Below are 25,724 nucleotides of genomic sequence, written 5' to 3' on the forward strand. Positions count from 1 at the left end.
ACATAACACAGTCCTTGCTGGGTGACGATAACTGTGCTACAGCCCAGTAGGGTGGAATCAATAATCGTCTTTTTCAGGAGCACATTTTTGGTTCCAAACAATCTTCAAAAATTTCGAAAAAAAAAAAAAAAAAAAAATATTACTCCCAATAACGAACCAGATTACGTCCTGTAATGGAAGGTAAATTGACACAAGATGAAACACCATTTATTATTTAGTAACATCGTAAAACGCAGGTTAAACTTAACATCTTACTGTTTATTTTTAAGTTATGACACATGTTACAAAACTAAAAAGGAATACTTTAGAAAGATAAAACTTACAAACAAACTACCGTTTACACGCGGTTAGACCATCTCCAATGCAAGCTGCATATCCAATCAAGTGTGGGATAACGTTTTGCTCGTACATGCCGCCAAACAGGTGAGACCAAGGACCATACGCAAAGAGCGCGACATCGTCGCCACCGTGGGTTTCATACTTGAGCGGCACCATCTTCGGATACTGGAACTCTTTGTTCTTGACCATCTGCTGCGTAATGTTCCGCCGATGGCCTTTCTCATCCGGGCCTGGTCCTCCGGGTCCGTTGGCGTACGAAAGAGTGGTGTACGCTTTCTTATCGACGTCACTGATTGAGTCACTAATGTCGAGAATATCGTGTCCACGCTTTGAATAACCGGCGAGGGACATTACGTGGGAATGATCCGCTGTTACGACAATCAGTGTGTTGTCCGAATTGGTTAGCTGAGTGGCGAGTAAAACTGCCTCCGAGAATTGTACCGTTTCGTCGAGAGATTTGCGGGCTTTGGTTTCGTGATGGGCCAGATCGATTTTGCCACCCTCGATGAACAGAACATACCCGTTTCGGTGCTTCTCGAGGCTTTTGATTGCTGCGTAGGTCAGGTCACTAAGCGAAGGATCCTCCGAAGGGTCACTGTCCATGTGGTATTTGAGATGATCCGAGTTGAAGAGTCCCATCAGATATTCGGTTTCGTTAAAGTTGATACCCATGAGGTCACGCTTGTTGGTAACGTATCTGGCCGTTCCCATCGGTTTGCTGTAGAACCATTCCGAGATGAGGTTTGCAGAGTCCATCCGCTGGCCTGGCTTCCCCGAGACATCCTTTTCGTTTTTCGGTATAAACTTTCTCCTACCTCCACCCAGAATGACGTTAAAGTTCTTCCCGGGTTCATTCCGCACCAACTGGGAAGCAATATCCTGACACTGCGAAGAGTCTTCCACTTTGGCCTCGACGTCGGCGTCACTTTCCCAATCTCGGTTCGCCACGTGAGCGTAGGTTCCGGCCGGGCTTGCGTGCGTGACTCTTGTGGTGGTGACAATTCCGGTTCCTTTACCGGCGGCCTGCGCCCAGCTCATTATTGACTGGACATGATTCTTCGGGTCACTGCTATCGACACAATTGTTGTATTTAACCGCAGCAGTGACACCAATGGTGGCATAATTTGCCTTCACCCCAGTAAGGTATGCCGTGGCCGAGCATGCAGAATCTGCAACTTGTTTATCCACACAGTACGTCTGAAACGATAAAAAATTGATTTCGCAGATCAATCGGTTGAAGGACAATCGACACTCAATCAGAGAGCCAATAGAAATAATTGTGTGTTTGTACAAGGAAACAGGAACAAAAAAAATCAATTATCATTTATTATTCAGCGTGCGATTAAATGATCACGGTTGAACGATTTTGGCGACTTAGCTCGAGTCAAGTACGAATGTTTCTTTTTTTGGAGTCTACAGGCGTTCACCTGGCGAGAAGTCGTTGCAATAGTAAGCGGGCTTAGCATGTATCACATGTGGCACGTGGCAAATGGTGTTATCCACGAAGAGAAGCTTAGCGTATTGGCGCGCGCGCGCGCATAACTTTTAATTATTGCTGGCATAATTCTAAGCGCGCCTGGCTGGAATTGTGTAACACGTGTGATGAAAATAAAACTTAACGGGAATGTGATTGAAGTTAATTAGTCGAATGACTAGATTGCAACGACTTTCACTTGGGCAACGATAACTACTGCTTCAATTCGAAATGAGGACGACAACGGCTAAATAAGCACCCACTCAACACACTATCGATAGCTGTCAGAGTAACTCAAGTGAATGTGAATTTTACGTGACGGTATCCAGCAATTCCTTCGCAAGATGTTTAAAATTCCGGCTTCCCCACAGTTGCACAGATAAGCACGAAAAAAATGTCCCTCGTGGGATAGTGCTTTGTCTTTCGCGTCGATCAAACTCGTTCAACAAACACAGTCAGATACTGTGGACAAGAAAGGCAAACGACAAGTTCTGCGCGAATGTCAATGCCAGCAGGTAGGTCCTTCTAAACGGCGCTCACCTTCACCAGGCCGACGTCTGGGAACTCTTCGAAGGATAGTTGCGTTTCTTCACCGGTGTGACCATGCATCTGCCCGAGGTACATCCTACTGGCCGCCAGGGTGGGAATCGACATCCCATCGCCAAGGAAAAATATCACATTCTTGGCCACGTTACGATTGGTGCGCTTCAGCAGTTGTTCCTTCAGCTTCAACTGGGCTCCGACGTTCCAAAATTGGGCGGTTTTCTCGTACTCGGATGCCGAAATCAATCTCTTTTGGCGCAAAGTCTCCTTCTCATCCGTTGGTAAACTCACTGGCGGTGGGTGCACTGTTTAGATAGACGGACAAAAGTAACGGTCATTTCTGGTACAAAACCACTTATTCTAATCTAATCACCGTGTCGTTCCCCTCTGGGTTCCTCTGGCTCCACCAGGTGTTGGAGAAATTCTTGATTTTGGTGGCCGTGGACATTACACAAAAGTAACGATAAAACAAAACAAAAGTGCAGAAACATTGTGTATTGCCCTGCTAAGATGGCTAAAGACTGAACAGAGCACACGAGTCTGTTGTTCCTCGATGTGTACTTGAAGTTGAAAAAGAGGGAGAAGTGATCGTGCTGAAGAAACGACCTAGCACCAACTGATCGATGACGATCGCCAATGCGACTACTTTTATAGCTTTGTTCCATTTGGAATTATGATAACGCAGAATATAAAACTATTTTTAATAAAACAAAATACTATATTACCTGCAATTCAATTGATGCATAAAACATAAAATTAAATACATTGAATAAGAAAATCGAAAAAAATATAAGTTTTGGTCGGAGTTAAAAAACGCAGGCATAAATTTGTGATATTTGATAATATCAAGCTAGCAAATAAACGGATCTTTAGATAAAAGGTATTTGCGTACTTAGAACACACGTGTCATGTGTGCCATGCAGCACTGGTCGAAACCATGCTGCCGAAGCATTTGAAAATGAAATTACATTCCTGATTCGATTTTCAAGACATCGTATGAAAATTAGTTTTAACTGGATGAACATTATCACATTGATCATTTTGGTACTTGTTGTCACTTAACTCTTTCAGGCCTGATGGGTCATATTTTACCCAAAAATATTTTTTTTTTAAATTCTGGTCTGAAAGGGTTAAGCCACCCCGGCATTTTTTTTTCCTTTTTATCAATTTTGTGATTTTTGTCGTTTTGGTCTTTTTTTCATTTTTATAATTTTGTCAGTTTTTTTTATTTTGGTAATTTTGGTAATTATGGTAATTTTTGTCATTTTCATCATTATAGTCGTTTTGGTCTTTTTTTCATTTTGATCAATTTGGGCTTTTTCTTCATTGTGATCATTTTGATCATTATAGTCGTTTCAGTCATTTTGATCATTTTTTCCATGCTTGATTTTTTTTTGTCGTTTTGGATTTTATTGTCAATTTCGTATTTTTTATCTTTTTGATATTTTTTTCATTGCAATTATTCTGGTATGTTTGTTATTTCTGTGATTTTGACCGTTTTGGTAGTTTTGATCTTTTTTGACATTTTTGTCGTTTTGATCAAAATGATGGTCATTGGTCATTTTGATATTTGTTTTCCTTTTTTCATTTTGATAATTTTGAGCATTTTTTTTTTTTCATTATGATCATTTTGTCTATTCTAAAATTTTTGTCATTTTCATTAATTTTTCTAATTTTTTGTCTTTTTTGTCGTTACGGTCATTCTGTCATTATGATCATTTTGGTCTTCATGGTAGTTTTTGTTATAAAAATGAATATATAAATTATTCGCTCTACAGCATTGCCTTGGCGTTCTCGATTGCGAGATTCCTACTCGAAACTAGGTGTCCGAAGGCTTGATTGTTGAGGCAGTTGCAAACCACTTTTTACGCCTAAGCTTCCATCCACCCCAGGTTTCGAACTGACGACCTTGGATTGTATTTTTTTTTTTCATTTTGGTCATTTTTGTCATATTGATCAATTTGTTCATTTCGGTAATTTTTGATTATTAGTTCATTTTTGGTCATATGGCCTTCTTTGTTCTTTTTGTAATTTTTGTCTTTTTGTTTTTGGACGTATTGTTCATTTTTGTAATTTTTGACATTTTCTTTTTGATCATTTTTGTCATTTGTGTTATTTTGATCATGTCATTTTGGTATTTTTTATAATTTTTGTCTGTAATTTTGTTTTTTATTTAATTTGGTCTTTTTGTCATTTTGGACGTTTTGGTCATTCTGGTATTTTATGTCATTTGCGTCATTTTGGACGTTTTGGTCATTTTGATCATTTTGGCCATTCTGGTAATTTTTGTCTTTTCTGTTATTTTAGACATATGGGTCATTAGGGTGTAATATCAAAATCGATTTTCCAGCACAGCATTATTTCAGTTCCTTTTGGGGTCCTAAACAACTCCCCGAAGTTTGGGAACGATTGGTTTAGTCCTCACTTTGCGCAAAGCGATTCAATTTTCCATACAAATTTGTATGGGAAAAATCATTTTTTTTTTTATTTTGATATTTAAAAAATCCAAGTTTCACGCTATACTCAAACCGAATTCATATTCGGATGCTCTGGAATGTGCTCTACAACTTTCCCCAAGAGAGTATGGTGCTAACTTGCTCCTATAAAAAGATATAGCGTGTTCAAAACTCGTCTAAAACGTGTTTTAGGATCGAAAATCACGTTTTAGACGAGTTTTGAGGACGCTGTATCTTTTATAGGAGCAAGTTAGCACCATACTCTCTTCGGGAAAGTTGTAGAGCACATTCCAGAACATCCGAATATGAATCCGGTTTTGATATAGCGTAAAACGTGGATTTTTTAAATATCATAATTCAAAAAAATGATTTTTCCCATACAAATTTGTATGGAAAATTGAATCGCTTTGCGCAAAGTGAGGACTAAACCAATCGTTCCCAAACTTTGGGGAGTTGTTAAGGACCATATAAGGAACCAAAAAGTTGCTGTGCTGGCTTAATTTGGACATCTTAATTTTTGCCCATACAACCATATTACACCCTAATGGGTCATGTTGGTCTTTTTTGTCATTTTGGTAATTTTTAACATTTCTGTAATTTTTTATTTTGATCATTTTTACCATTTTGAACATTTTGGTCATTTAGTCATTTTTGTAATTTTTGTGATTTTGGACATTTTGGTCATTTTTGTAATTTGTGTCCTTTTTGTAATTTTTGTCTTTTTATCATTTTGGACGTTTTTGTCATTTTGGCCATTATTGACATTTTTGTCATTTCTGTTATTTTAGTCATTTTGGTCATTATTGACATTTTTTTTCATTTTGGTAATTTTTTGACATTTGTGTCATTTTGGATGTTTTGGTCATTTTGATATTTTTTGTCATTTCTATAGTTTTTTTTCATTTTGTCAGTTTGGTCATTTTTGTAATTTTGATAATTTTTGTCATCTTTGTTATTTTGGTCGTTTTGGTATTTATTTTTTCTTTTTGTCATTTTAATCATTCCCACTGAGAATTTTGGCTCGAGCTTCGACTCGTTTCAGGCTCGATCTCGAGCCAGATCGACTCGACAGTGACAAACTGTAGTTTTATTTTTATGCTTTAAAATGAATAAAAGAAGGTCAAATCATCTTTAGGCGTTCCTTTAATCCATGTACATAACATTTTAGGATCCTATTGCTGATAAAGTTGTAATGCAAAGTTTTTTTTTAGAAAACATCCAAAGGATAAAATTACTGGCGAGTGTCCATCCCCTAGGGAACATTAATCATTACTCCACTGCTGATGGCAACACGGACACCGGCTTGCAAAAATAGCATCTGTAGTGGTGCAGCTTTTGGACTGTCAGTCACTCTTCGGTTGAAACAAACACACGCACACACGTGGCCAAGCAGCAGCAGTCATCGTCAGTCTTTTTGGTTTCGCTCGCGCGGAAGTGGAAGAAGACGTCGTGATTTTTCCGGGTGAAAATTGTGCGCGCCCCCGCGGCTTCTAGTCCAGTGTGCAGAAGTGCGCGTATCCAGTGATTCCGTTGGCCGGAAGTAGTGTGCAGTGGTGTTGTGATTCCCCACCAACCCCCTGGTCGATTCGTTCGACAGCCACCGTCGCCGCCGCCGCCGCCGCGTGTTGTCCCCGGTGGTGAAATCAAATTGGACCCGAATTGCATCTGGATATTTCTGGAGAAGGAGCAGCAGAAGAAGCGCGTGAAAAATGGACAACGCCAAGATTGCCGAACTGCTGCGGGCCACCATCGACCCGAACCAGCGGCTCCAGGCCGAGGAACAGCTTAACCAGGTGACGCGGCAGCGAAGGAATTTTTCACTGCCACTTCTTTCTTTCGGGGGTCGAACCAAACCATGTGCTTTGCCGCGAGTTAATTTTTGGCAGAACGACGACCCAGCCCTGTGCGCGGTGGTGGGTTCGGGTTGTTCCGCCGAAACCGGTTCCGATTCTGGCGCTCTGGGTTTTGGGCGGGGACATCCAGGTGGGGCAGGGGGAAGACACGCTTGGGCTTGATAATCCTGTTACGATTTTTGGCCATTTTTCGTCCTTTTTCATCCGCACATTCGCTTCGTTCCCTCGCGGAATCGGTGGCCGTGGTGGTATTGGTGCGGTGGGCCACTGCGTGACAAGCACGACCACGATGTACGTGTACGCGTGTGTGGCTGTTTTGATGTGGTTGGTTGCGTGATCAGCACAGGGTTGCCAGTCAGGGGGGAAAATGTATTGTACACAAACGAAAGAAGAAAAAAAAGTTCAAGAAATTTAAGAAATTTGGAGCAACTTTTCAATCCAGGTTTTTGGTATTTGGAAGGATTTCTGAATATATTGATTGATTGATTGATTGATTGTTTTTATTTGACAGAAAAAGCCAGCAAAGTGCTGACTGAAAAAACTGTTTCTTTTCAATGTGCAATACAAATTAAGTAGATTACATGTCATTGAAAATTAAATATAAATGTAACGACAAAGTTGATGCGGCTGGCTCCTGAACTCCATCGGCGTCGACCTTTTTATGGAGTTCGGTTTCTGGCGATTAGCGGCTATATTGTAATTGTAATTGATTGTTTATTTGTGACGAGAGCCTGTTAGTTTACAACTTTTTATCAGGTTAAGGAGGTAACTTTAAGATAGAAAACGGAGATAAATAAACCAACCAAATGGTTCCAAATAAAGCTAAAAATCCAAGTTAGATGCGGAAGGCTTAAACTAGTTGTTTAACACAGCTTTTAAACGAAAATAAATAAAAGAAAACTACCAAGATAAATGAGTTCAAGATTCGCAATTCGCAATTTTCAGTGTAAGAACGGGCCTTGACCGATCTTATGCACTAGGTTCCCGACGAACACGCACTGCCCTTACACCTACATCTCACCCTTGCTCTGAGTCAGTACGAGCAGCACGCTAGAACACGCTTTGAGTGTTCGTGCCAGGCATGCACACCTTCTTTTCCGGTTACGCATTTTAACTCGGCCGGGGGTGGTACATTACGTAGGGTTTGATGTAAGTATAAGCGCCTAACCATCTATAGTGTGCCTATTAATTTTCATTAAAGCAAAAACTGTTTTATTTTTAGTTTGAATTCAAAAACTAGTTGTTATTTTACTGTGTATTGTTTTCTCCTGAAACCTTTCCTAGTGTTGAGTCGTGTTTATATGTTGCTATTTCTTTTGTCGCGGTGTTTTGTTACAATTTTTGGTCCTAAGCATGTTATAAAAGTTTACCAAAAGTACAATAGTAATATTTGTGTTAATCCTTTAACCATTCCATAAATTGAGTAAGGGCTCAAACCTCACTTGTTTGAAAAAAAGGGTGAAGATTGAAAACAATAGACAGTAAAAGAGAATTTATTTAATAAAAATCAAGAATCAATAGCAAGAGAATGATGAGCGTATTTAAAAAAATAAAAATGAGAAGCTAGATGTATTAGATGTAAAATTAGACAATAGTTAATAAATAGAGATACAAAACAAGCTTAGATTATAGTAATGATAACTCAAAGGACAGATAAAGAATTATTTAAATAAATAAATTCGCAATAAAATCAAAAAAGATTAGGCAAATGATAAATAAACCTGATATTACTAGTACATTAAGGCAAAGTATATTTTAAGGAAAAAAAAAACAAAGTTTGTTACAGCAGTATCAATTGGTAAAAAAGAGTGGAAAAGCTTTGAGAGATAAGAGAATCAAAAGTTAGTAAAATCAAAATCAAATGATGGATATTAAATAGAAGAGTCAATGAAGAAGTGAGAAACAGTAGAGCACAATAAAAATAGGAGATAGATGATAGCTGAGAATGAAGAGAAGAGAAACCCCGTTGTGCGATGTTTCAGGTACATCCACAGCAGTTGACTCAACATACTGCGAATCAAAACAATACCGTCTACAATCACAAATTACTTGCCTTTCCCACATTGTCGCGCCCCTTTCTTTTAGCCGTCTCGACTCTGACCCGCGGTGGTCAAAGGTTTACGATCCGTTTCCACAGGCCACCAGCTAGGTCATCATGAAAACCAAGCCAACGTGGAGGTAAGAAAATAGGACACTCGCAAGGAACCAGAGCTGTACTGTTCTGATCAAGATAATTCGGATGATCTAACAGAACTACGGATGTAGTTAGTTGCGCTCCTTCCAGGATGTTCCTTACGTGGACGTCAACCGAAGAGCACGCAACAAGGTCAGTGCCATTGCATGCTCTTAGGTATCAATCCTTGGCCTGCAAGATAAATGAGTTCAAGATGGATACAAATACAAACGAGGGATTGAATCGGAGAATTAACTAAACAAAATAATTAAGCGAAAATATTAACGGATTTTAGAAGTTTTTCTATGATGTCAGGTCGGGACAAACACTGCTTTAGCTGATTTTTGAAGATATTTAAGGATGAACTTTTACCAAATCTATTGTTAAAATAATTATAAAGCTGAGCTCCATTGAAATTTATACTGCGCTCACCAGGTACTGTGGTTACGTTAGGACGATTCAACAGATCGTGATATCTTGTACCATATTGATGGTTAGAACGAACAAATTTAGTATTACTATGGGTTTTATTATTTAAGCAAAGGTAAATAAAACAACAAACTTCAAAAACATATATTCCCCTGACAGGTAAAATATTATTCTTTTCATACAAATCGACTGTGTGACTACGAATAAAAAGATTTAAGATTTATTTATTAAGCTGTGTACAACTAGTTTAAGCCTTTCGCTTCTAACTTTGGTTTTTAGCTTTATTGTATCAACCATTTGGTTGGCTTACTTAACTCTGTTTTTTTTTTATCTTAAAGTTACCTGCTTTATAACCTGAAAAAAAAATTGTAAACTTACAGGCTCTCGTCGCACATAAACAAGCAATTACAAAAATAAAAACCAAAATTCTGGAATCCAATTTCTCGGAAAGGACTTTAGAATGGACATTATCCGGAATGAAATTTCCCAGAATACTAAAGCAAGTCAATACAGTTTTCCTTTCTTTGAAGAACTTAAACTGCTAACAGAACTCGAATTTTCCCTTTTAACCCTTTCAATTCTGAATTTTGAAAAAAAAATTTTTTTTTGGTTAATGATGGGAAAATGATTCTTATGACCATACGAAAATAAATATCATAGGCTAGTTTTGGAAATTTTGATATTTGGGTCATATATGACCCATCAGGCCTGAAAGGGTTAAAGAAGGTATAACTCTGTTGACTAGTAATAACTGCTGAAACGAGTTGAAATTCTCCTTTTTATTCAAAGTAAATTGAGTTTCTTGCTCCATGAAAATGCAATAAGAAAACTATCATTCAGATTTTTATGTAGTAGAAGATTGTAAATACAATAAATAGCAAAAGGTTAACATAAAACAAAACAAATAAATAATTATAAAATAAAAGTATCTTAAATTTGCTCCCTGAACACAAGAACAATCAAAGTGTTGCGAATTCACGAATGTGTAACAACTCTGTAATGAACTGAATTACATTCACATTTACATTGTTTTGAATGATTTATTGGTTCTGATTATAACAATTTCTGACTATATAATTTGTCATCCATTTTAAAACTTTTAAACCTTTGCAATGCTTCAACAAAGCCGATTATGCTATAAATAACAAATCTCGTATTAAACGTACGACGCGAAGCATGTTTGTGTGTTGATCTAACGTACCTACATATTTGAAGTGTATCGTATCGACACACAGATAACGACTTTGTTTCAACTCAGATATAGAGCAATCATTCTTCCGTGAATACTGGCAATTTCGGCGTAAGCGACCCCGCCTTCATGGCCCTGAGAGTGTCGCGTTTCTCGTTCAGTTTATGACCTTCCTCCAGTTTGGCGCGAGGCAAAAGTTGTCACTGGAATTGCGGGAACGCGGGGAATCCTTGTAACTGCCACTCACTGTGGCTTTGGTGCTTCTGCAAAAATAGGGAAAAATTGACCAAACAAACAACGGACGACGGGCGGATGAAATGTAAACAAACCACGTTGCTGCTGCTGGCTGGCAATTGTGTTTAATGAATCGCAACCGTCTTCCAGCAAATTTAGTGGATTCTTATGGCATACAAATTAGCCAATGACTCATTCTCGCGGTAGCGCACATGGTTCGTGACTTCCTGTCGGCAATTTGCTGACTTTTCTACGTTTGTTGTAGGTTCACAAAATCATCGGTTTCCTGCCGAGTCTGCTGCAGGTTATTATGCAAAATGACGTGGAAAACCCGGTTCGTCAGGCCGGTGCGATCTATCTGAAGAACTTGATCACGAGCAGCTGGCAGGACCGGGAAGCGGAAGCCGGCAATCCGATTCCGTTCTCGATCCACGAGCAGGATCGGGCCATGATTCGGGACTCGATCGTGGAGGCTATTGTCCACGCGCCGGACATCATCCGGGTTCAGCTGTGCGTGTGCATCAACAACATCATCAAGAACGATTTCCCCGGCCGGTGGACCCAGGTGGTGGACAAGATTAGCATCTACCTGCAAAATAGGGACATTAATGGGTGGAACGGAGCCCTGCTGTGCATGTACCAGCTGGTCAAGAACTACGAATACAAGAAATCCGCCGAACGTGCTCCGCTGACGGAAGCGATGAACCTGTTGCTGCCCCAGATGTACAATCTGATGATGAACCTCATTAACGATCCCTCCGAGCAGAGCGTTCTGATGCAAAAGCAGATCCTCAAGATTTACTACGCCCTCACGCAGTACGCGCTGCCCCTGGAGGTCATCACGAAGGACATCTTCGCCAACTGGATGGAGATTTGTCGCCAGATCTTGGACCGACCGGCGCCCGATTCGTCCCACATTGACGAAGACGAACGGCCCGAGATGCCCTGGTGGAAGGCCAAAAAGTGGGCCTCCCACATCGTGTTGCGAATGTTCGAACGGTACGGAAGCCCCGGCAATGTCGTCTCCAAGGATTACAACGAATTCGCCGATTGGTTCCTGCAGACGTTCACCAGTGGGCTGCTCAACGTGCTGCTGAAGGTGCTCGACCAGTACCGGAACAAGATCTACGTTTCGCCCCGGGTGATGACCGACACGCTCAACTACATTAAACACTCGTAAGTTGTTGTTTCACCTGGGTTTTATCACTAACCACTGCCCACGCGTTGTACTATTAATAGATATTTTGGTCAATTTCTTCCCGCAGCGTTTCCCATGCCCACTCGTGGAAGATGCTGAAGCCGCACTTTATTGCGATTCTCCAGGACGTCATCTTCCCGCTGATGTCGTACTCCGAAGCCGACGAGGAACTCTGGGAGGCCGATCCGATCGAGTACATCCGGCAAAAGTTTGACGTGTTTGACGATTACACGACGCCCGTGCCGGCGGCCGAAACGCTGCTGCACAACGTGTGTAAAACGCGCAAGGGAGTGCTGCCGCAGGTGATGCAGATCATCATGCAGATTATCAACGCTCCGAATCTGAACGCCAAGCAAAAGGACGGCGCCCTGCACATGGTCGGATCGCTGGCCGACGTGCTGCTCAAGAAGAAGGTCTTCAAGGACCAGGTGGAGAACTTGATTATGCAGTACGTGTTTCCGGAGTTTAGCAGCCCCCACGGACATCTGCGGGCCCGTGCCTGCTGGGTGCTGCACTACTTCAGCGAGATCAAGTTGAAGAACCAACAGGTGCTGGCAGAAATCATGCGACTCACGTCGGCCGCCCTGCTGAACGACAAGGAACTTCCCGTCAAGGTGGAAGCCGCCGTTGCCTTACAAATGTTCCTCATCTCCCAGGACAACGCCTCCAAATATCTGGAGACCCAGATCAAGGAAATCACCATGGAACTGCTGAAGATTATCCGCGAAACGGAAAACGAAGATCTTACCAACGTGCTGCAGAAAATCGTGTGCACCTACTCGGACCAACTGCTGCCGATCGCGGTCGACATTTGCCAACACTTGGCCACCACCTTCAGCCAGGTGCTGGAAGCGGACGAAAACTCGGACGAGCGGGCCATCACCGCGATGGGACTGCTGAACACGATGGAAACCCTGCTCAGCGTGATGGAAGAGCACCCGCAGGTGATGCTCACGCTGCACCCGATCGTCCTGCAGGTCGTCGGCCACGTGCTACAGCACAACGTCAACGAGTTCTACGAGGAGGCCTTCTCGCTCGTGTACGATCTGACCTCCAAATCGATATCACCCGACATGTGGAAGCTGCTGGAAATTATCTACCAGGTATGGGAGAGCTGCTTTTTCAGGTGATCCTCGTACTAATTGTCCCAACCTTCTTCGCAGCTTTTCCAAAAGGATGGAATTGATTACTTCGTAGATATGATGCCGGCACTACACAACTACATAACTGTCGATACGCCCGCATTTTTGTCCAACCAGAACCACGTCCTCGCCATGTTCAATATGTGCAAAACGGTACAATTTAGCTAGACATACAATTTTCGCGAACTACCTCAATACAACTCGCATCTTTACAGATATTGACCGGCAACACGACGGAAGAGGCTGAATGCAGTGCGGCCAAGCTGCTCGAGGTGATCATCCTGCAGTGCAAGGGCCACATCGACGAGTGTATTCCCAGCTTTGTGGAGCTCGCGCTGACGCGGCTAACCCGCGAGGTGAAAACGTCCGAGCTGCGGACAATGTGCTTGCAGGTAGGTTACGACGGATTCAAGGCGGGATGACGACTAATCGCTTTTCTGTTTGCAGGTCGTCATAGCCGCCCTGTACTACAACCCGCAGCTGCTGCTGCAAATCCTCGAGAAGATTCCCCTTCCAGTGAGCAACGAATCGATAGCGTCGCATTTCATCAAGCAGTGGATTCACGACTCGGACTGTTTCCTGGGGTGAGCAGCAGAAGGGTTTTGTGAAGGGGCGAAACAAATCTCTAATGGGTCTCATTCTTGCAGAATCCACGACCGCAAGCTGTGCGTGATCGGGCTGTGCACGCTGATGAGCCTCGGCGACGGCAAGCCGGCGGTGCTGAGCGAGCTGAGCGAAAAAATCATTCCCACGCTGATACTGATCTTCGATGGGCTGAAGCGCGCGTACGCGGCCCGTGCCTCCGAGGGCGAGGAGGAGGAAAGCGAAGAGGAGGACGACGACCTGGAGGACGGCATTTCGAGCGACGAGGACGAGGTCGACGAGATGGGACCGAGCTACTTTGAGCGCATCGCCAAGATGACCCAGGACAAGGCGGCCGAGGCCGGGTTCGAGCTGACCGCCACTATTAAGGTATTCGTCGTTGAGTCATTTCTTATTTGCCGAAGCACTCGCTAACAAGTATCGTCTAACACAGGATGCCGATTCCGACGACGAGGACGAAGACGACGATGACGACTCGGGCGACGAGATGGACGAGACGGCGCTGGAGGGTTTCACGACGCCACTGGACGACGAGGAGAATCCGGCCTGCGTGGACGAGTACATTGCCTTCCAGGAAGTCATGACCAGTAAGTTTGGCCGACCGAATTTGGCAAACATTCCGGAACTAAAAGAACCTCGACACTCTTTCCCACTCTTGCAGATCTGCCAAACGCCGACCCGAACTGGTACAACATGCTTACCAGGAGCTTGAAGCCCGAGGAGGCTAAATCCCTGCAGGAGATTCTTGTGCTGGCCGAGCAGAAGAAGGCAGCTAAACGTTCCAAGGAAATTGAAAACAGCGGGGGTAAGATTCAGTACCAGATTTGGGCTTAGCTTGCGCGAGGAAAAGTGTTGCGAAAGTGTGTTGTGTAGCTCGATTGAGCGTTGAATGTATGATTTTTGTTTCGTTTAAAATATATATATATCGCCTTTGTTTATATCTGTGGAAAAATGTATGAAACTCTGGCTTATTCATTTGCAAATGCTTGAAAGAGAATATTGGGGATTTATTTTATTTCCAAACCGAAAAGTGGGGAGCTTCTACACAACACTGTCTCAAATCAAATTGTCTAATCATCATACTGTTTTTTTTTATTTTCCCTCCCACAAAGGATACCAATTCACGCAGCATCAGATTCCAACCTCGTTCAACTTCAGTGGCCAGCAGTAAAGCGACGGAGCGATAAACTAAAGAAAACGAATAAAGTTTTAACGAAAACAATATATAAACACACATCTGTACATTAGAATACTACAGCAGTTTAGGGAATGAAACAAAACAAATATTACGACGCTAGGTTCACTATAAAAAATACATTATATTTTTGTCTGTAGTGAAGCATGATCGCGAAATGATGAACCATCACCCAAGGACACATCCGACAGAAAGGATAGAAAACCAACAAATTGCAGGGGACCGGAAAGCGGAACAGAAAGTTATTTCATCGTGGAAAAAAAACCGAAACCCAAACCCACACACGTTACAACAATACTTTGTTTCTGTTATGTTACACGTTCGGGACTGCAAGAAACGAAGTGAATGTTAACATTTCCGTTTTATTCTTTATGTGTTTTATCATATTGTTTAATCGATGCGTTGTCGCCACGCTTGCAGAAAGAAAAAAAAATCAGGGAAAAATCAGCTTGCAAATGGATAAGCTTCACTCACTCACTCGCGTGTGCATGAATGATTGATTAAAAATGTATACATTAAGCATCAGAACATAGACACACACACACACATAAACATACAAACTGGTAAACAATAGATTCCTAATCGCCGCGAAACGAAAGCAACTCAACCATCCCAATTGTTGACGGTGCCGCCGGGACAGAGACAGAAAAACAGACCATATTTTTCACACAGGTTTGCAGGAGGACAAATTAGATACGAATAAAGTTCACTATCAAAAAAAGTTTTCTTTTCTTCTGATATCAGCAAACAAAACAATGTATCTATAATTTATTAAAAATTCACATTCAAACAGCTAAAGTAGTGTTTTATTACTTAAATTGAACGATAATATCAAATTGTCCACCCCTTTAATAATTTTCCCCACTATTTTGTAGTTCAATCTATCCAATCCCTCGATTTAGAATCTAATCAAGGCTCAGCAATCCTTGAAAAAGTTGTGGCGAAAACTCCCAACATCATTTCCAACATTCACTTCAATTGCCAGGCCTACTAGATAATAGTGCTTTCGGTTTCTAGAAAACTTTGAAATAACTATAAAAACATAATTCCATTTTGAAAGTTCATCAAAGTTTTCTATTACCCAAGAAATCAATGTTTTGAAAAGTTTTCAAAACGCAGAAATTTACAAGCAAATCAAGCAAATTGAAAAACAACGCTGGTTAAGTTTGTCCCATCTTGAAAATGGCCTTATTCTAATATTATTTCAACAGAAACCTTTTCTTGTTCATTTCAAGTAAATACCACAAGTTTTAGGGGAAAAGAAAAGCTTTCAATTCACCTTTTTTTCAATTTGAAAATATTTTATTTTGTCGGAGAAAAATTCACCAAAGTTGTTTACAATTGCTGGTTAGCTTAACAGCATGCTTCGATCGGGCTGGTTTGCGAACATTGTGATGAACCATGAAGAAAATGTTCACATACCAGGTCCCGTACTGCGTATTTTTTTTCAATTCAAAAGCAATAAATCAAGACATTTTTCAATATTAATATAACAAGAGTATAAACTAGGGCATGTGTGAGATCCCTGTTAAATTATATTTTAGTAAAATGATTGTAAAATGTGAAAATTATTACAAATATTTTTTGCAAGCTTCCGAGCTTATTTTCTCACTTTGCTGAAAATGCAAATGGGATATTTATACGAAGAGGGGCAGTTCAGCTGTTTTGCTATCATTAATCTTCAAAAAATGTAATATTTGACAGAAACAAAAACATCAACGAGTAAAAGTTTTTTAGCGATATACTAAACATCGAAATTTTTGACGTAGACTTACGTCTTTGTCGAAGGTACTGGGGTGTCATTCCAAAAAACCCGGGCCGAAGGCCTTGGAATATTGCGTCATCCGTCAATCGCTTATATCTTCCTTCCCTCAAATCGAATCGGCACGATTTTGGTTCCATTCGATTCGAAAATTATTCAGCAATTTGCTATAAAACTTTCATTGTTGGCAAAATAGTTTTACTATTGAAACAATTGAATGTTTTAAAATGTTTTCAAAATGCAGAGATTTTGCAAGCAAAATGAGCGCTTCCCACTCACGGACGGGAATGTCAAGTACCTATTTTGAGGGGAAAAATCATCCGAGCAACGCGACCGAGTGTCGGTCGCGAAAAAGGAGGGGAAGTAGCAGACCGAAATCATATATAAGAACGCGCGCTCAGCCCATTCTATCATTCACGTCTCAGACGTCGGACCGGCAGCAGCAGCAGGAAAGCTCAGCCCAGAGCAGCAGCAGCAGGAGAGAGAGGGACCAGAACTGCAAAAGAAGTGCGCATCGCCTTCTCGTCGTCACCGTCAGCCAGTTGCCTCTCGATGGCCGGACCGTTTGGATCGTCCCACCCGGGACGAGGCAGCAACAAGATGGGGCGCGCGCTTGCTGCCTTCTCGCCGAAAAGTTGCCTCTCGTGGGTCAAGCCGTGGTTGTGAAACTTCCAAATTCTAGTTGTTAAACTTCCCAACTCTTCGGAGTTGCCTCACTCCCCGTCCCTCGTCCCACTCGGGGCGAGGCAGCGCAATGAATAATTACAGTTTAAATTTCAGGAACAAATTTTGGTTTTCGGGGGCGACGGACTGCACAGCTTTCTGAGGCTGCCCTCCCCCTCATTCTGCTACCAAACATTCATTCGGTTCGCGAAAAAATCGTTTTTCGTTCTTCTCTTTCCTTCCTCCATTCGATGTTGTCTAGTCAAAGATTTATCAACACATTCAAAGTATGTTTACATGGTAGCTGCGGTTTTGTTCGCATTAGATTTGCCATCTCTTTCTAGTAAAAGTCAATTCGAATCGTATATAAATTCTGTTTCTACAACCGGTACGTACACGGTCCGATTGAATTTACCGATCGCATTCACGATCTTATTCCATTAATGTATTTCAAGTGTCTAGCTAATTCATCAAAATTAAGAAATGGTTCACATATCAAAACTTTACGTAGTCTACGCCATTCCAGTTATGTCTGTGACATAACTACTTTGACTTTTTTTAATAATTCAAAAGATCTTTAAATCAACCCAAACATGCTAGAAATGATTCTAAACGCAAGGGAATGCATTTTAAATTGATTTCAGCTGATTGTTTTTTAAAAAAAATATTTTTCTTGCCCCTGATTTTTCGGGCCAACTTTGAAGGGGGGTGGGGGTGCACGACAAAAGCTTTAAATAAAATTTGTACCAGCCTTACCAATTCTTTGAACAATTCAATTGAGTCAAATATACGGGTAGTTTTTGCATTGCATTTGAAAAAGAACACTTTTAGTATTTTTGTTTTTAAAATCCCTGCATCAAAAGATGATATTTGACTTTTTTTTAAATATGATGGGGGTTGGTCATCATAAATGATAGAATCGACCTAATTATTCACTAATTTCCCGTTATCGTTTATTTTCCATATTAGCACTAATCTCTCTGTACATGACCCTTCGGAACCGTGGAAATCAAACATCATCCTTCCAGTAAACTCTAACGACACGAGTGCCAAACTTCAACTCATCCTAACAAGCGTTCGTTCACTGTACAGAACAATACCTTTTGCTACCCATCCATATGGTTGCCTTTCAGTGTCGTCTAGTGGCTAAAACTTGCTCTAAGTAGAACTGGTTGGTTGATTAGTTATCGTAGTAGACTGTGAGAGGTTAAAACATGACTTTTTTTTGTTTGTTAATTTATTTACCGGACTCAAGAGCATGCAGACGGGTTTTGATATTGGTTTGCTCCACAGACTTCTGATTTGGGAGGGGTGAAATGCTCATTTTTGGCACGCCAGAACCTCCTGGAAATGCCTGAGATTTTCTTACACACACTCGCTCTTTGGTTTCGCTCGCTCTTTTATTCATTTTATTTGTGCAACAACATTCATCATTCTTGTCTTAATCGTATAAATTATTCAAAAAGTATTAACAATGATTTACTGCAGTAATGACTATTATCGTAGGTTCAAATGACATCTCTACACACACACACACTCAACTCAACAGGCGTACTTTTGAAGAAGGGAAGGGTTAAAATCTGCTGCTCGCGCTCACATTTATCTACACGGACGCCAACTGGCTTAAACCTCACGTTTGCTTATCTCACTAGCGGTTGAAAGAATGTTTTTGTTTTGTTTTTTACTTTACTCCTACTTTACACAGATGATAGTCCCTATCCGGGGTGCGCGCGCGCTTCAATCGCTGCCCTAAAATAGTCTACAATTAAAAACAACTTGTGCTCACTTCTCAAGAGGCGTGGGGGAAACGAAACGAAATGCAACTCAACTAAACTTAGATCAGCCGCTGTTAATCGTAGGCGCCGTCCTTTTTGTTGATATCGACAAAGTAGATGTCGTCCTGGTTCTGCAGCACGTAGTCGATGAACGCGTTGATCGGACCGATTTCGTCCAGCGACATCTGCGCCTGTTTGGGCCAGACCAGGTTCGGGCCGAACACGATGGCCAGGTTGGACGAGGTCATTTTGTTGAAATCTTTTCGCTCCATAATCTTACCGAGGAACTCGACGATGTACTTGAACAGTTCGTAGTTTTCCTCCGGCAGCTTTTCGCGCAGAATCTGCTTGACGTTCCGCGATCGCTGCTCCTCGGTGGTCCACTCGGCAAACTGGACAATGTCGTCGTACAGCTCGTACGTCAGCAGCGGTTCCTCCAGCTCGCGCAGGAACGTCTTGAGCAGGGCGGCGACCACGTGAGTGTCCTCATTCATCAGGTTCACCTCGCCGTCCCCCAAGTTGATCTTCTCGCGGAGCTCCTTTATCCGGTTGTAGTTGCCCGACCGCCGGAAGATACCCTCGGTGTCGATTACTGCAAGTAAATTAAACAATCAGAAAAAAGCTCTTTTTCAAACCGGTATGACCGCCTCACCATCCGACAGCGACAGATGATCGACGCACTTGCGCACGATCGGTGGAATGCAGTTGAGGCAGGCGCTGTTCTCGATGATGAACCGGAGCGTCACGCCAAACTGGTGCGTCCGGGGGATGTGTTCCGACGAGCGGCTCGCCTTCAGACTAGTCTTGCTGCCCCGCAGCGTGTACCGCGAGCTGTTGTTGATCTTCTCGTCGAATCTGTAAGCGAACGATCGATTAGTTTAAATCACGTGGACGTGTACTACTCCTCTACTCACTCTCGCACAGTGTCCGGCACCTTGAGCGTGTTTAAACCCAACGACTGCTTCAGCTCGTCCAGGCTGGAGGTGTAGATGAGCTTGCTTTTGAACTTTTCGCTGATGACCGGCTTGAAGAAGAACCACACCATCTTGATGAATGTGGTTGGGTGGACCTGGGAAATGTTAAAATAATGAAAATCCTTACGCCAACTGCATTCAACAAATCGCGCAAAATGAAAATTCAATTCAAGTTTTGTTACCAGAAGGAACATCATATTTTTAGAAATGCATCTAAATGACTGCACGGCATTTCCCATAAAATCATTTCCAACAAACTACTATTTCCCGTAAAATAGTTCTACTTTTTTTCAAACCTGTTTTGCGGAATACCAATTTGTAAGTAGTTAGGAAGGTATATGACACCTTCTTGTGGTCAATCGGTCATGTGGAAAGCGTTTTTGCGTACCAATCTTAAAGACAGGGGATCGAAACCCACTGTGAGCTCATCAATTTCAATTCATTTCTCAGAATTCATTGAGTCCAGAATATTGCATCGTTGGGAGCAGATATTGGAATCAAACTCAGGACAATTATCTTACAAAGCGAACATCGTAGCCAGTTAGCTACGACTGCCGCTTTAAACAGAAATTCCCCATGAAACAGCATGGAGTGCGTGTTCCAGTGTGTTGCTCGTACTGACTCAGAGCAAGGGTTAGGTGTTGATGCAGTATTGCAAAAAAATCAAGACTTACATTTCAAAGGGGCCTAAAATTCAACATAACGACCTTCTGAAATGTTTGTCTTGATATTAAAATTTTCAAAATATGTTTTTCGCGGAGTCTCATTTGAGTGCAGTTCGGATTACACTAGAAAAAAAAATCAGGGCCGAAAATACCAATCTCCAATGTTTCTTAGGCAAATTTATAGGAAATTATCTCAGCTCTTTGAAAAAAATATTTTCAGAAATGGGCACTTTAAAAAAAACAATTGAAAAATAAATGAAGTAATTTTCCATTGCTTAATTGATTTTGCATAAAAAATAAAGTTTCTGATTAAAATTCGTTTATATTTATTGTTTTGAATTATGATTTTTTAAAGTCATAATTCCGCGTTATAATTTCTGCCCAACTTCTCATTGGCTCAAAAGATGCTCTATTTGGTCCTCATATTAAACATGTCAAAATATTTCGAAAATCTAAAAATACGGATTTTGGGAATTCAACTAGTGATATAAAGGTTAACAATACCAATTTGAAAAAGGAGAAATTTTTTCCACATTTTTGATTTTGTATTTTAAATTTTAATTAAACTTTGTACTTGCTCATTTGAATGCCAAATTAAACAATTTTGCATAATTAGTTATCCATGAAAATCATCATAAAATTTCGCTGTCTAGTTTTTCGTAATGGGTATGAGAATATTCGAAAATTTGTTTCCAGTAAAGTATTTTTTCCATTTTTTTTATTTAATCTGTTTTCATTTAAAGTTATATTACCAATATTGTCTTTTAATCTTTCGCATTTTTTTTAATTATGGGGAATCAAAAAAGGCACTTTTTGCGCTTGAGAAAAGGACCTGATTTATGTTTTTTTTTGTTTTAAATGATCATCTTTGGAAAAATATGACCCAGGGTTGAAGTTCCCCTAATAAAATCAACAACAAAGAACGCTCAGTAAATTTTTAAGTTTAGTTTAAGATTCTAAATGAAATTTGCAATCGAAAGTGACCTTGCTATTTATTTATTTTTTGCTAAGGTACAGTTTCTATTTAATCCTCTAGACGGGTTTCGATCTAAAAGTTCGTCAAAAATAAAATTTTCAACCAATTTTAGAAATTCAAATAGCCCAAAATAAAATAATTAATAAAAAAAAAAACACTGCGAAGTCACTCTGCCGATTTGTACAACATTAACAAAAACATCATTCCTGCCAGAGCTATTTACGTAATTCAAACATGTTGCTTCATTTATTTATGTTTACATGAACAATCTCACAGTAATACAAAATTCAAATTATCTAACCATCAACACTTTACCAGAAGCCATAATTTATTAGACCGACCCAATATTTCAACATTAGCCGGCGAAAGATGCATATCTTTCAAAGGTGCTCAATTATATAATTATTTTTGGAATAGATTTGGTGATTGTCAAAGCGTATCAATATTTAAAAACAAATTGCTCTCTTTTTTGAATGAACCCACTGTTATTGAAAACATCCTTAAATCCTTCGATTTTCTTGTTACATAGTAGACTATTTTGTTTTCCAATCTTTTTTTTTCTCTTTTCTTCTTTCTTTTTTTTCACTTTTGCTTTCTTCTAAAACTCAGTTTAAAAAGTTAGTTTTCCGACACAATTATCTTTATTCTATAATTTTGCCTTTATCGCCATAATCTATGCACTTTTTTTTATATATCTTTTCAGATTTATCTTGCCAGGATCAACCAAACTCCTTCACAGGTGGAAACCAATGGAGTTTGACCGGATATTTAAAAGTTAATTGAAAACACTACAATTTATTGTATATTGTGTTAAAACGATGTAGGTTTTTGGTGCTACTGCTTTGGTGGCTTTTCCTACCGAATAAAAAATCAATCAATCAATCAATCAAACTTTAAAAGGCACTGGAAATATTTTTTTCCTGGGGTAAGTTTTGGCTGTGTTTTTTCTAACATTTTCTTTATTTTATGTAAAAATAAGTATGCAGTAATTGTTTCTGCAAAAGTTCTAATAATACTACAACCTTGCCGAAAACGCCATATCGATCAGAAATTCCCCACTTAAAATACAGATTTTCGAATATTAACAACCCTCATTCTGTATGACTATTCATCAAAATTGGTGTAGAAAATTCAAAAAATGATTTAATTCTGCTACATATATTTAAGAATTCATTTTCCATTTATCAATGATGAAGATTGTACTATCACTTGTGAGAGTAACAAAATCTCAAATCTTGAAAAAGTTTCACGCGCTGTCAAACGCGTTCATAATCAGTATTGCTCTACTTACCACATACAGCTTCTTCAGGTTCTTTTTGAAACTCCGATCCAGCTCCTTATAAGAGTTCCACAAAAACTGCAACGACGGCTTGTTGTTATCCTTCATGCCTTGGTGAAAGTACGCGATAATGTAATCGTTCTGGACAAATTCTTCCATCGATTTGATGATAAAACTATTTATTGTTGGATGAAAAAAAAAAAACACATTTCAGTAAAACTACTCCTGTACCCATGCTGAATAAAAACTTAATCACACCTTAATTTTAACTTAAACACTAAGCATCACAAAATGTATCCTCCAAAAAAAAGTCAGGTACTCTGAATCACCACTCTTATATTTGGCATAATATGAACTGTTAATCAACTTTTGCGTAAGTACATCACACACGGCGCTTAATTTTCCTCGCGCGATCCTCGCGGCACGACTTCAAAAACCATTCTGCCGAGATTTGAAATCTCGGTGGGAGAGAAAATCACGAACCAGTTCAGAGCGCTCAAGAAGAAGGCGAAGGTGGCAAATGGGAGAGGAAAGAACACACCACACACAAGCACGAAACTCTCGTGAAAAACGGGGAAAACCTGACCCGACCCCATGCCATGTCTGTGGTTGAGCCAGACGGAAGGTGTACCTTTTTCACGAGAGATGCTGGCGCGGCTGGCTGTTGCTTTTGGCGCATCTTTTGAACACGCGGTGGGGATGTTTGGAAATTTAGCTGGAAAATAAAACTTTGCCATCCAAACATTTTTAACGATTGCAATATTATGTATCGTTTTGTGTTGATGGGAATTTGCGAAATTTTTGAGATAAACTTGCATTTTCTGATAAATTTGGGTCATTGTTTATAACAAGATTGTTAATGTGGTGCCTCTGCCTAAGCAAGAATTGTCGCAACGGCACGTGTATGCGATGGTTTTGTGAGAAATCGGAGAAAGATTTTTCATCATAAGTTGCACTTTATTTAAAAATCTAATTTTGCCCTTACATAAATTTTCAGACTATTTAAAATTGCATTGAAAACACAAATGAATATCAATCAAAATATTTTATTTTCCCTATTTTTATTTAAATTAAGAATGCATTCAGCCACGAAAAGTTCAATCACCCCTTGACCTCTTGGAAAAATATTGGCAGCGGCCTGCCTAACCAGATTTCGATAGGAATATTTTTTTGTTTATTTTGGAAATTTTCATTCTAATAAATTTCATTTAATTAATTGGAAGCATTTTTGAACAAAACTGTTATTAGTCAATGTTTTTTAATAACGAAAATGTCTAAATATCTTCAATAAGTATTTTATAATCTAATAGAACGTAATTTTTTTTTTTAAATTAACAATGTTTCACAGTTGGCCCGGCATTTAAAAACTCTGAGCAACCCTGCTTTATATATGCACTAGAGTGGTCCAAATCCGGGCTTTTTTGGGGCTACCCCTTGAAATCAAAGATTGACCCATCACTAGGCTAAATTCCAAATTTGAGCTCATTCTGACCACGGGAACCCCTCCCTCTAATCGCTTGAAGTTTGTATGGGAAAAAGGATTAGAGGGAGGGGTTCCAGTGGTCAGAATGAGCTCAAATTTTGAATTTAGCCTACACCCAAAGTTTAAGAACGAGGGGATAGTCCTCACGAAAAGAAACGTGAGGAAAGTGCTATTTTGCGAGAGTAAAGTCCTCTCGCGTGTTCATTCGTTCATTGGAACAGTTCATCCTGTTGAGTGGCTTATATGGACAAATGAACGCCACTTAGTCACCGAACCATGGTGGCCCATACGGCAAAGGCACGGTTCAATATGCCGAAGGTCTTGGGTTCGAGTCTCGGTACCGGTACTTTTTTTTTTTTTGATAGATGAACTTTTTTGAAGATGAACCCATGAGTAAAGTACTCTCGGTAATTTCGGGATTTATCCTCTCCGTCCGCACACAGTACCATTTTACTACCGAATCGTGCTCTTTATCCTCTCGTATGCCGATGCCCAGTTCTGGGTGTAGTGATGGGTCAATCTATGATTTCAGGGGGTAGCCTCAAAAAAGCCCGGATTCGGACCACCCTAATATACACCCAAAGCAAAAAAAAAAAAAAAAACAAAATCTGTCATATCAGATTTTTACAAAAAATGTTACCTTTTATAACAGATTTTGTAGCAAGCTCGTGTTTAAGGTGAAGCCGAATAATCTGTATTTAGAACAATTTTACGAATTTGTGCTCCAAAATTAATCAGCATAGGGGAAAGTGGGGCAAGTGTAACAAGCTAAGGAGATGCTCGTTATAACCCATTAAAAACGTTAAAAAATCTATCGGATTTTTTATAATTATCTTATTCCAGGTTTTGACTAAGACTTTGATAGAACAAGTTTTTAAAAAATCATGTTTTTTAATGTAAAAAATTGATTTTAAATTTTTTGATTTTCCGTACGTTCTACTTAACTAGTGGGGCAAGACGAACAACCCGTTGGGGCAAGAGGAACAATGCATGAAACAACATGTTAATTCGCTAACAATTGAACTGTTATCACTTAGATACATCAGATTAGAATTAATGAATGTAAGAATGTAAATAATAACATTTTACTATAAAATTGATCGTTTTTACGAAAAAAAATAAATACTCAGATGATAAATAGTAAATTTTCATAATATCACTATATTTTGCGTGAACAATTTTTTTAACCACTGTTTATCAGTACTTTTATGTATTTATTTCCCAATAAAATATGTTGTTACAGCAATTCGTAATTTTTTCCATACTAAAAATCTATATGGTACACTTGCCCCACCTGAACAAGATTTTTTAAAAGCTCT

At 40.0% G+C, this 25,724-nt stretch overlaps 3 protein-coding genes across 7 annotated transcripts in view; 1 reads left to right on the forward strand and 2 right to left on the reverse strand.

The window, feature by feature from the left end:
• Positions 1-237: 237 nt before the first annotated feature.
• LOC120427625 (alkaline phosphatase-like) lies at positions 238-2,917 on the reverse strand. Of its 2 annotated transcripts, none has more exons than XM_039592510.2 (3): positions 2,723-2,917; positions 2,354-2,661; positions 238-1,536 (listed from the first exon to the last, which is right to left on the reverse strand). In XM_039592510.2, exons 1-3 carry the CDS (start codon positions 2,802-2,804, stop codon positions 331-333), a joined length of 1,596 nt encoding a protein of 531 aa, XP_039448444.1. In that variant the 5' UTR covers positions 2,805-2,917; the 3' UTR covers positions 238-330. The 2 variants fall into 2 exon arrangements, with proteins under 2 accessions (XP_039448444.1, XP_039448443.1); XM_039592509.2 differs by having other exon boundaries at positions 2,730-2,914.
• Positions 2,918-6,186: 3,269 nt separating this feature from the next.
• Positions 6,187-15,626, forward strand: LOC120427613 (importin-7). The gene is made up of 10 exons (XM_039592494.2): positions 6,187-6,605; positions 10,956-11,866; positions 11,956-12,991; positions 13,052-13,183; positions 13,246-13,422; positions 13,478-13,614; positions 13,678-14,002; positions 14,067-14,220; positions 14,295-14,438; positions 14,746-15,626. Exons 1-10 carry the CDS (start codon positions 6,522-6,524, stop codon positions 14,802-14,804), a joined length of 3,159 nt encoding a protein of 1,052 aa, XP_039448428.1. The 5' UTR covers positions 6,187-6,521; the 3' UTR covers positions 14,805-15,626.
• Positions 15,627-18,178: 2,552 nt separating this feature from the next.
• LOC120427609 (rho GTPase-activating protein 68F) overlaps positions 18,179-25,724 on the reverse strand; it is a 34,174-nt gene continuing 26,628 nt past the window's right edge. For all 4 annotated transcript variants that reach the window (XM_039592489.2, XM_039592487.2, XM_039592488.2 and 1 more), the window contains exons 6-9: positions 22,935-23,097; positions 19,943-20,097; positions 19,681-19,883; positions 18,179-19,620 (exon numbers count right to left, since the gene is read on the reverse strand). In XM_039592489.2, the coding sequence (XP_039448423.1) occupies positions 19,103-19,620; positions 19,681-19,883; positions 19,943-20,097; positions 22,935-23,097 (1,039 nt within the window). In that variant the 3' untranslated portion in view covers positions 18,179-19,102. The remainder of the gene's footprint in view (positions 19,621-19,680; positions 19,884-19,942; positions 20,098-22,934; positions 23,098-25,724) is intronic.

This window comes from Culex pipiens, chromosome 3 (genome assembly GCF_016801865.2).
Source record: "Culex pipiens pallens isolate TS chromosome 3, TS_CPP_V2, whole genome shotgun sequence".
In the NCBI taxonomy this organism is placed as follows: Eukaryota; Metazoa; Arthropoda; class Insecta; order Diptera; family Culicidae; genus Culex; species Culex pipiens.

Bases quoted from the DNA above. Each gene is read 5' to 3' on its own strand.
- LOC120427625 (XM_039592509.2), bottom strand. From the start codon at position 2,847: ATGTTTCTGCACTTTTGTTTTGTTTTATCGTTACTTTTGTGTAATGTC. The intron at 2,662-2,729 runs GTGATTAGATTA...CTATCTAAACAG, and splicing joins ACCCAGAGGGGAACGACACG to TGCACCCACCGCCAGTGAGT. The intron at 1,537-2,353 runs GTGAGCGCCGTT...TTATCGTTTCAG, and splicing joins CAGACGTCGGCCTGGTGAAG to ACGTACTGTGTGGATAAACA.
- LOC120427613 (XM_039592494.2), top strand. From the start codon at position 6,522: ATGGACAACGCCAAGATTGCCGAACTGCTGCGGGCCACCATCGACCCG. The intron at 11,867-11,955 runs GTAAGTTGTTGT...TTCTTCCCGCAG, and splicing joins CTCAACTACATTAAACACTC to CGTTTCCCATGCCCACTCGT. The intron at 13,615-13,677 runs GTGAGCAGCAGA...TCATTCTTGCAG, and splicing joins GACTCGGACTGTTTCCTGGG to AATCCACGACCGCAAGCTGT.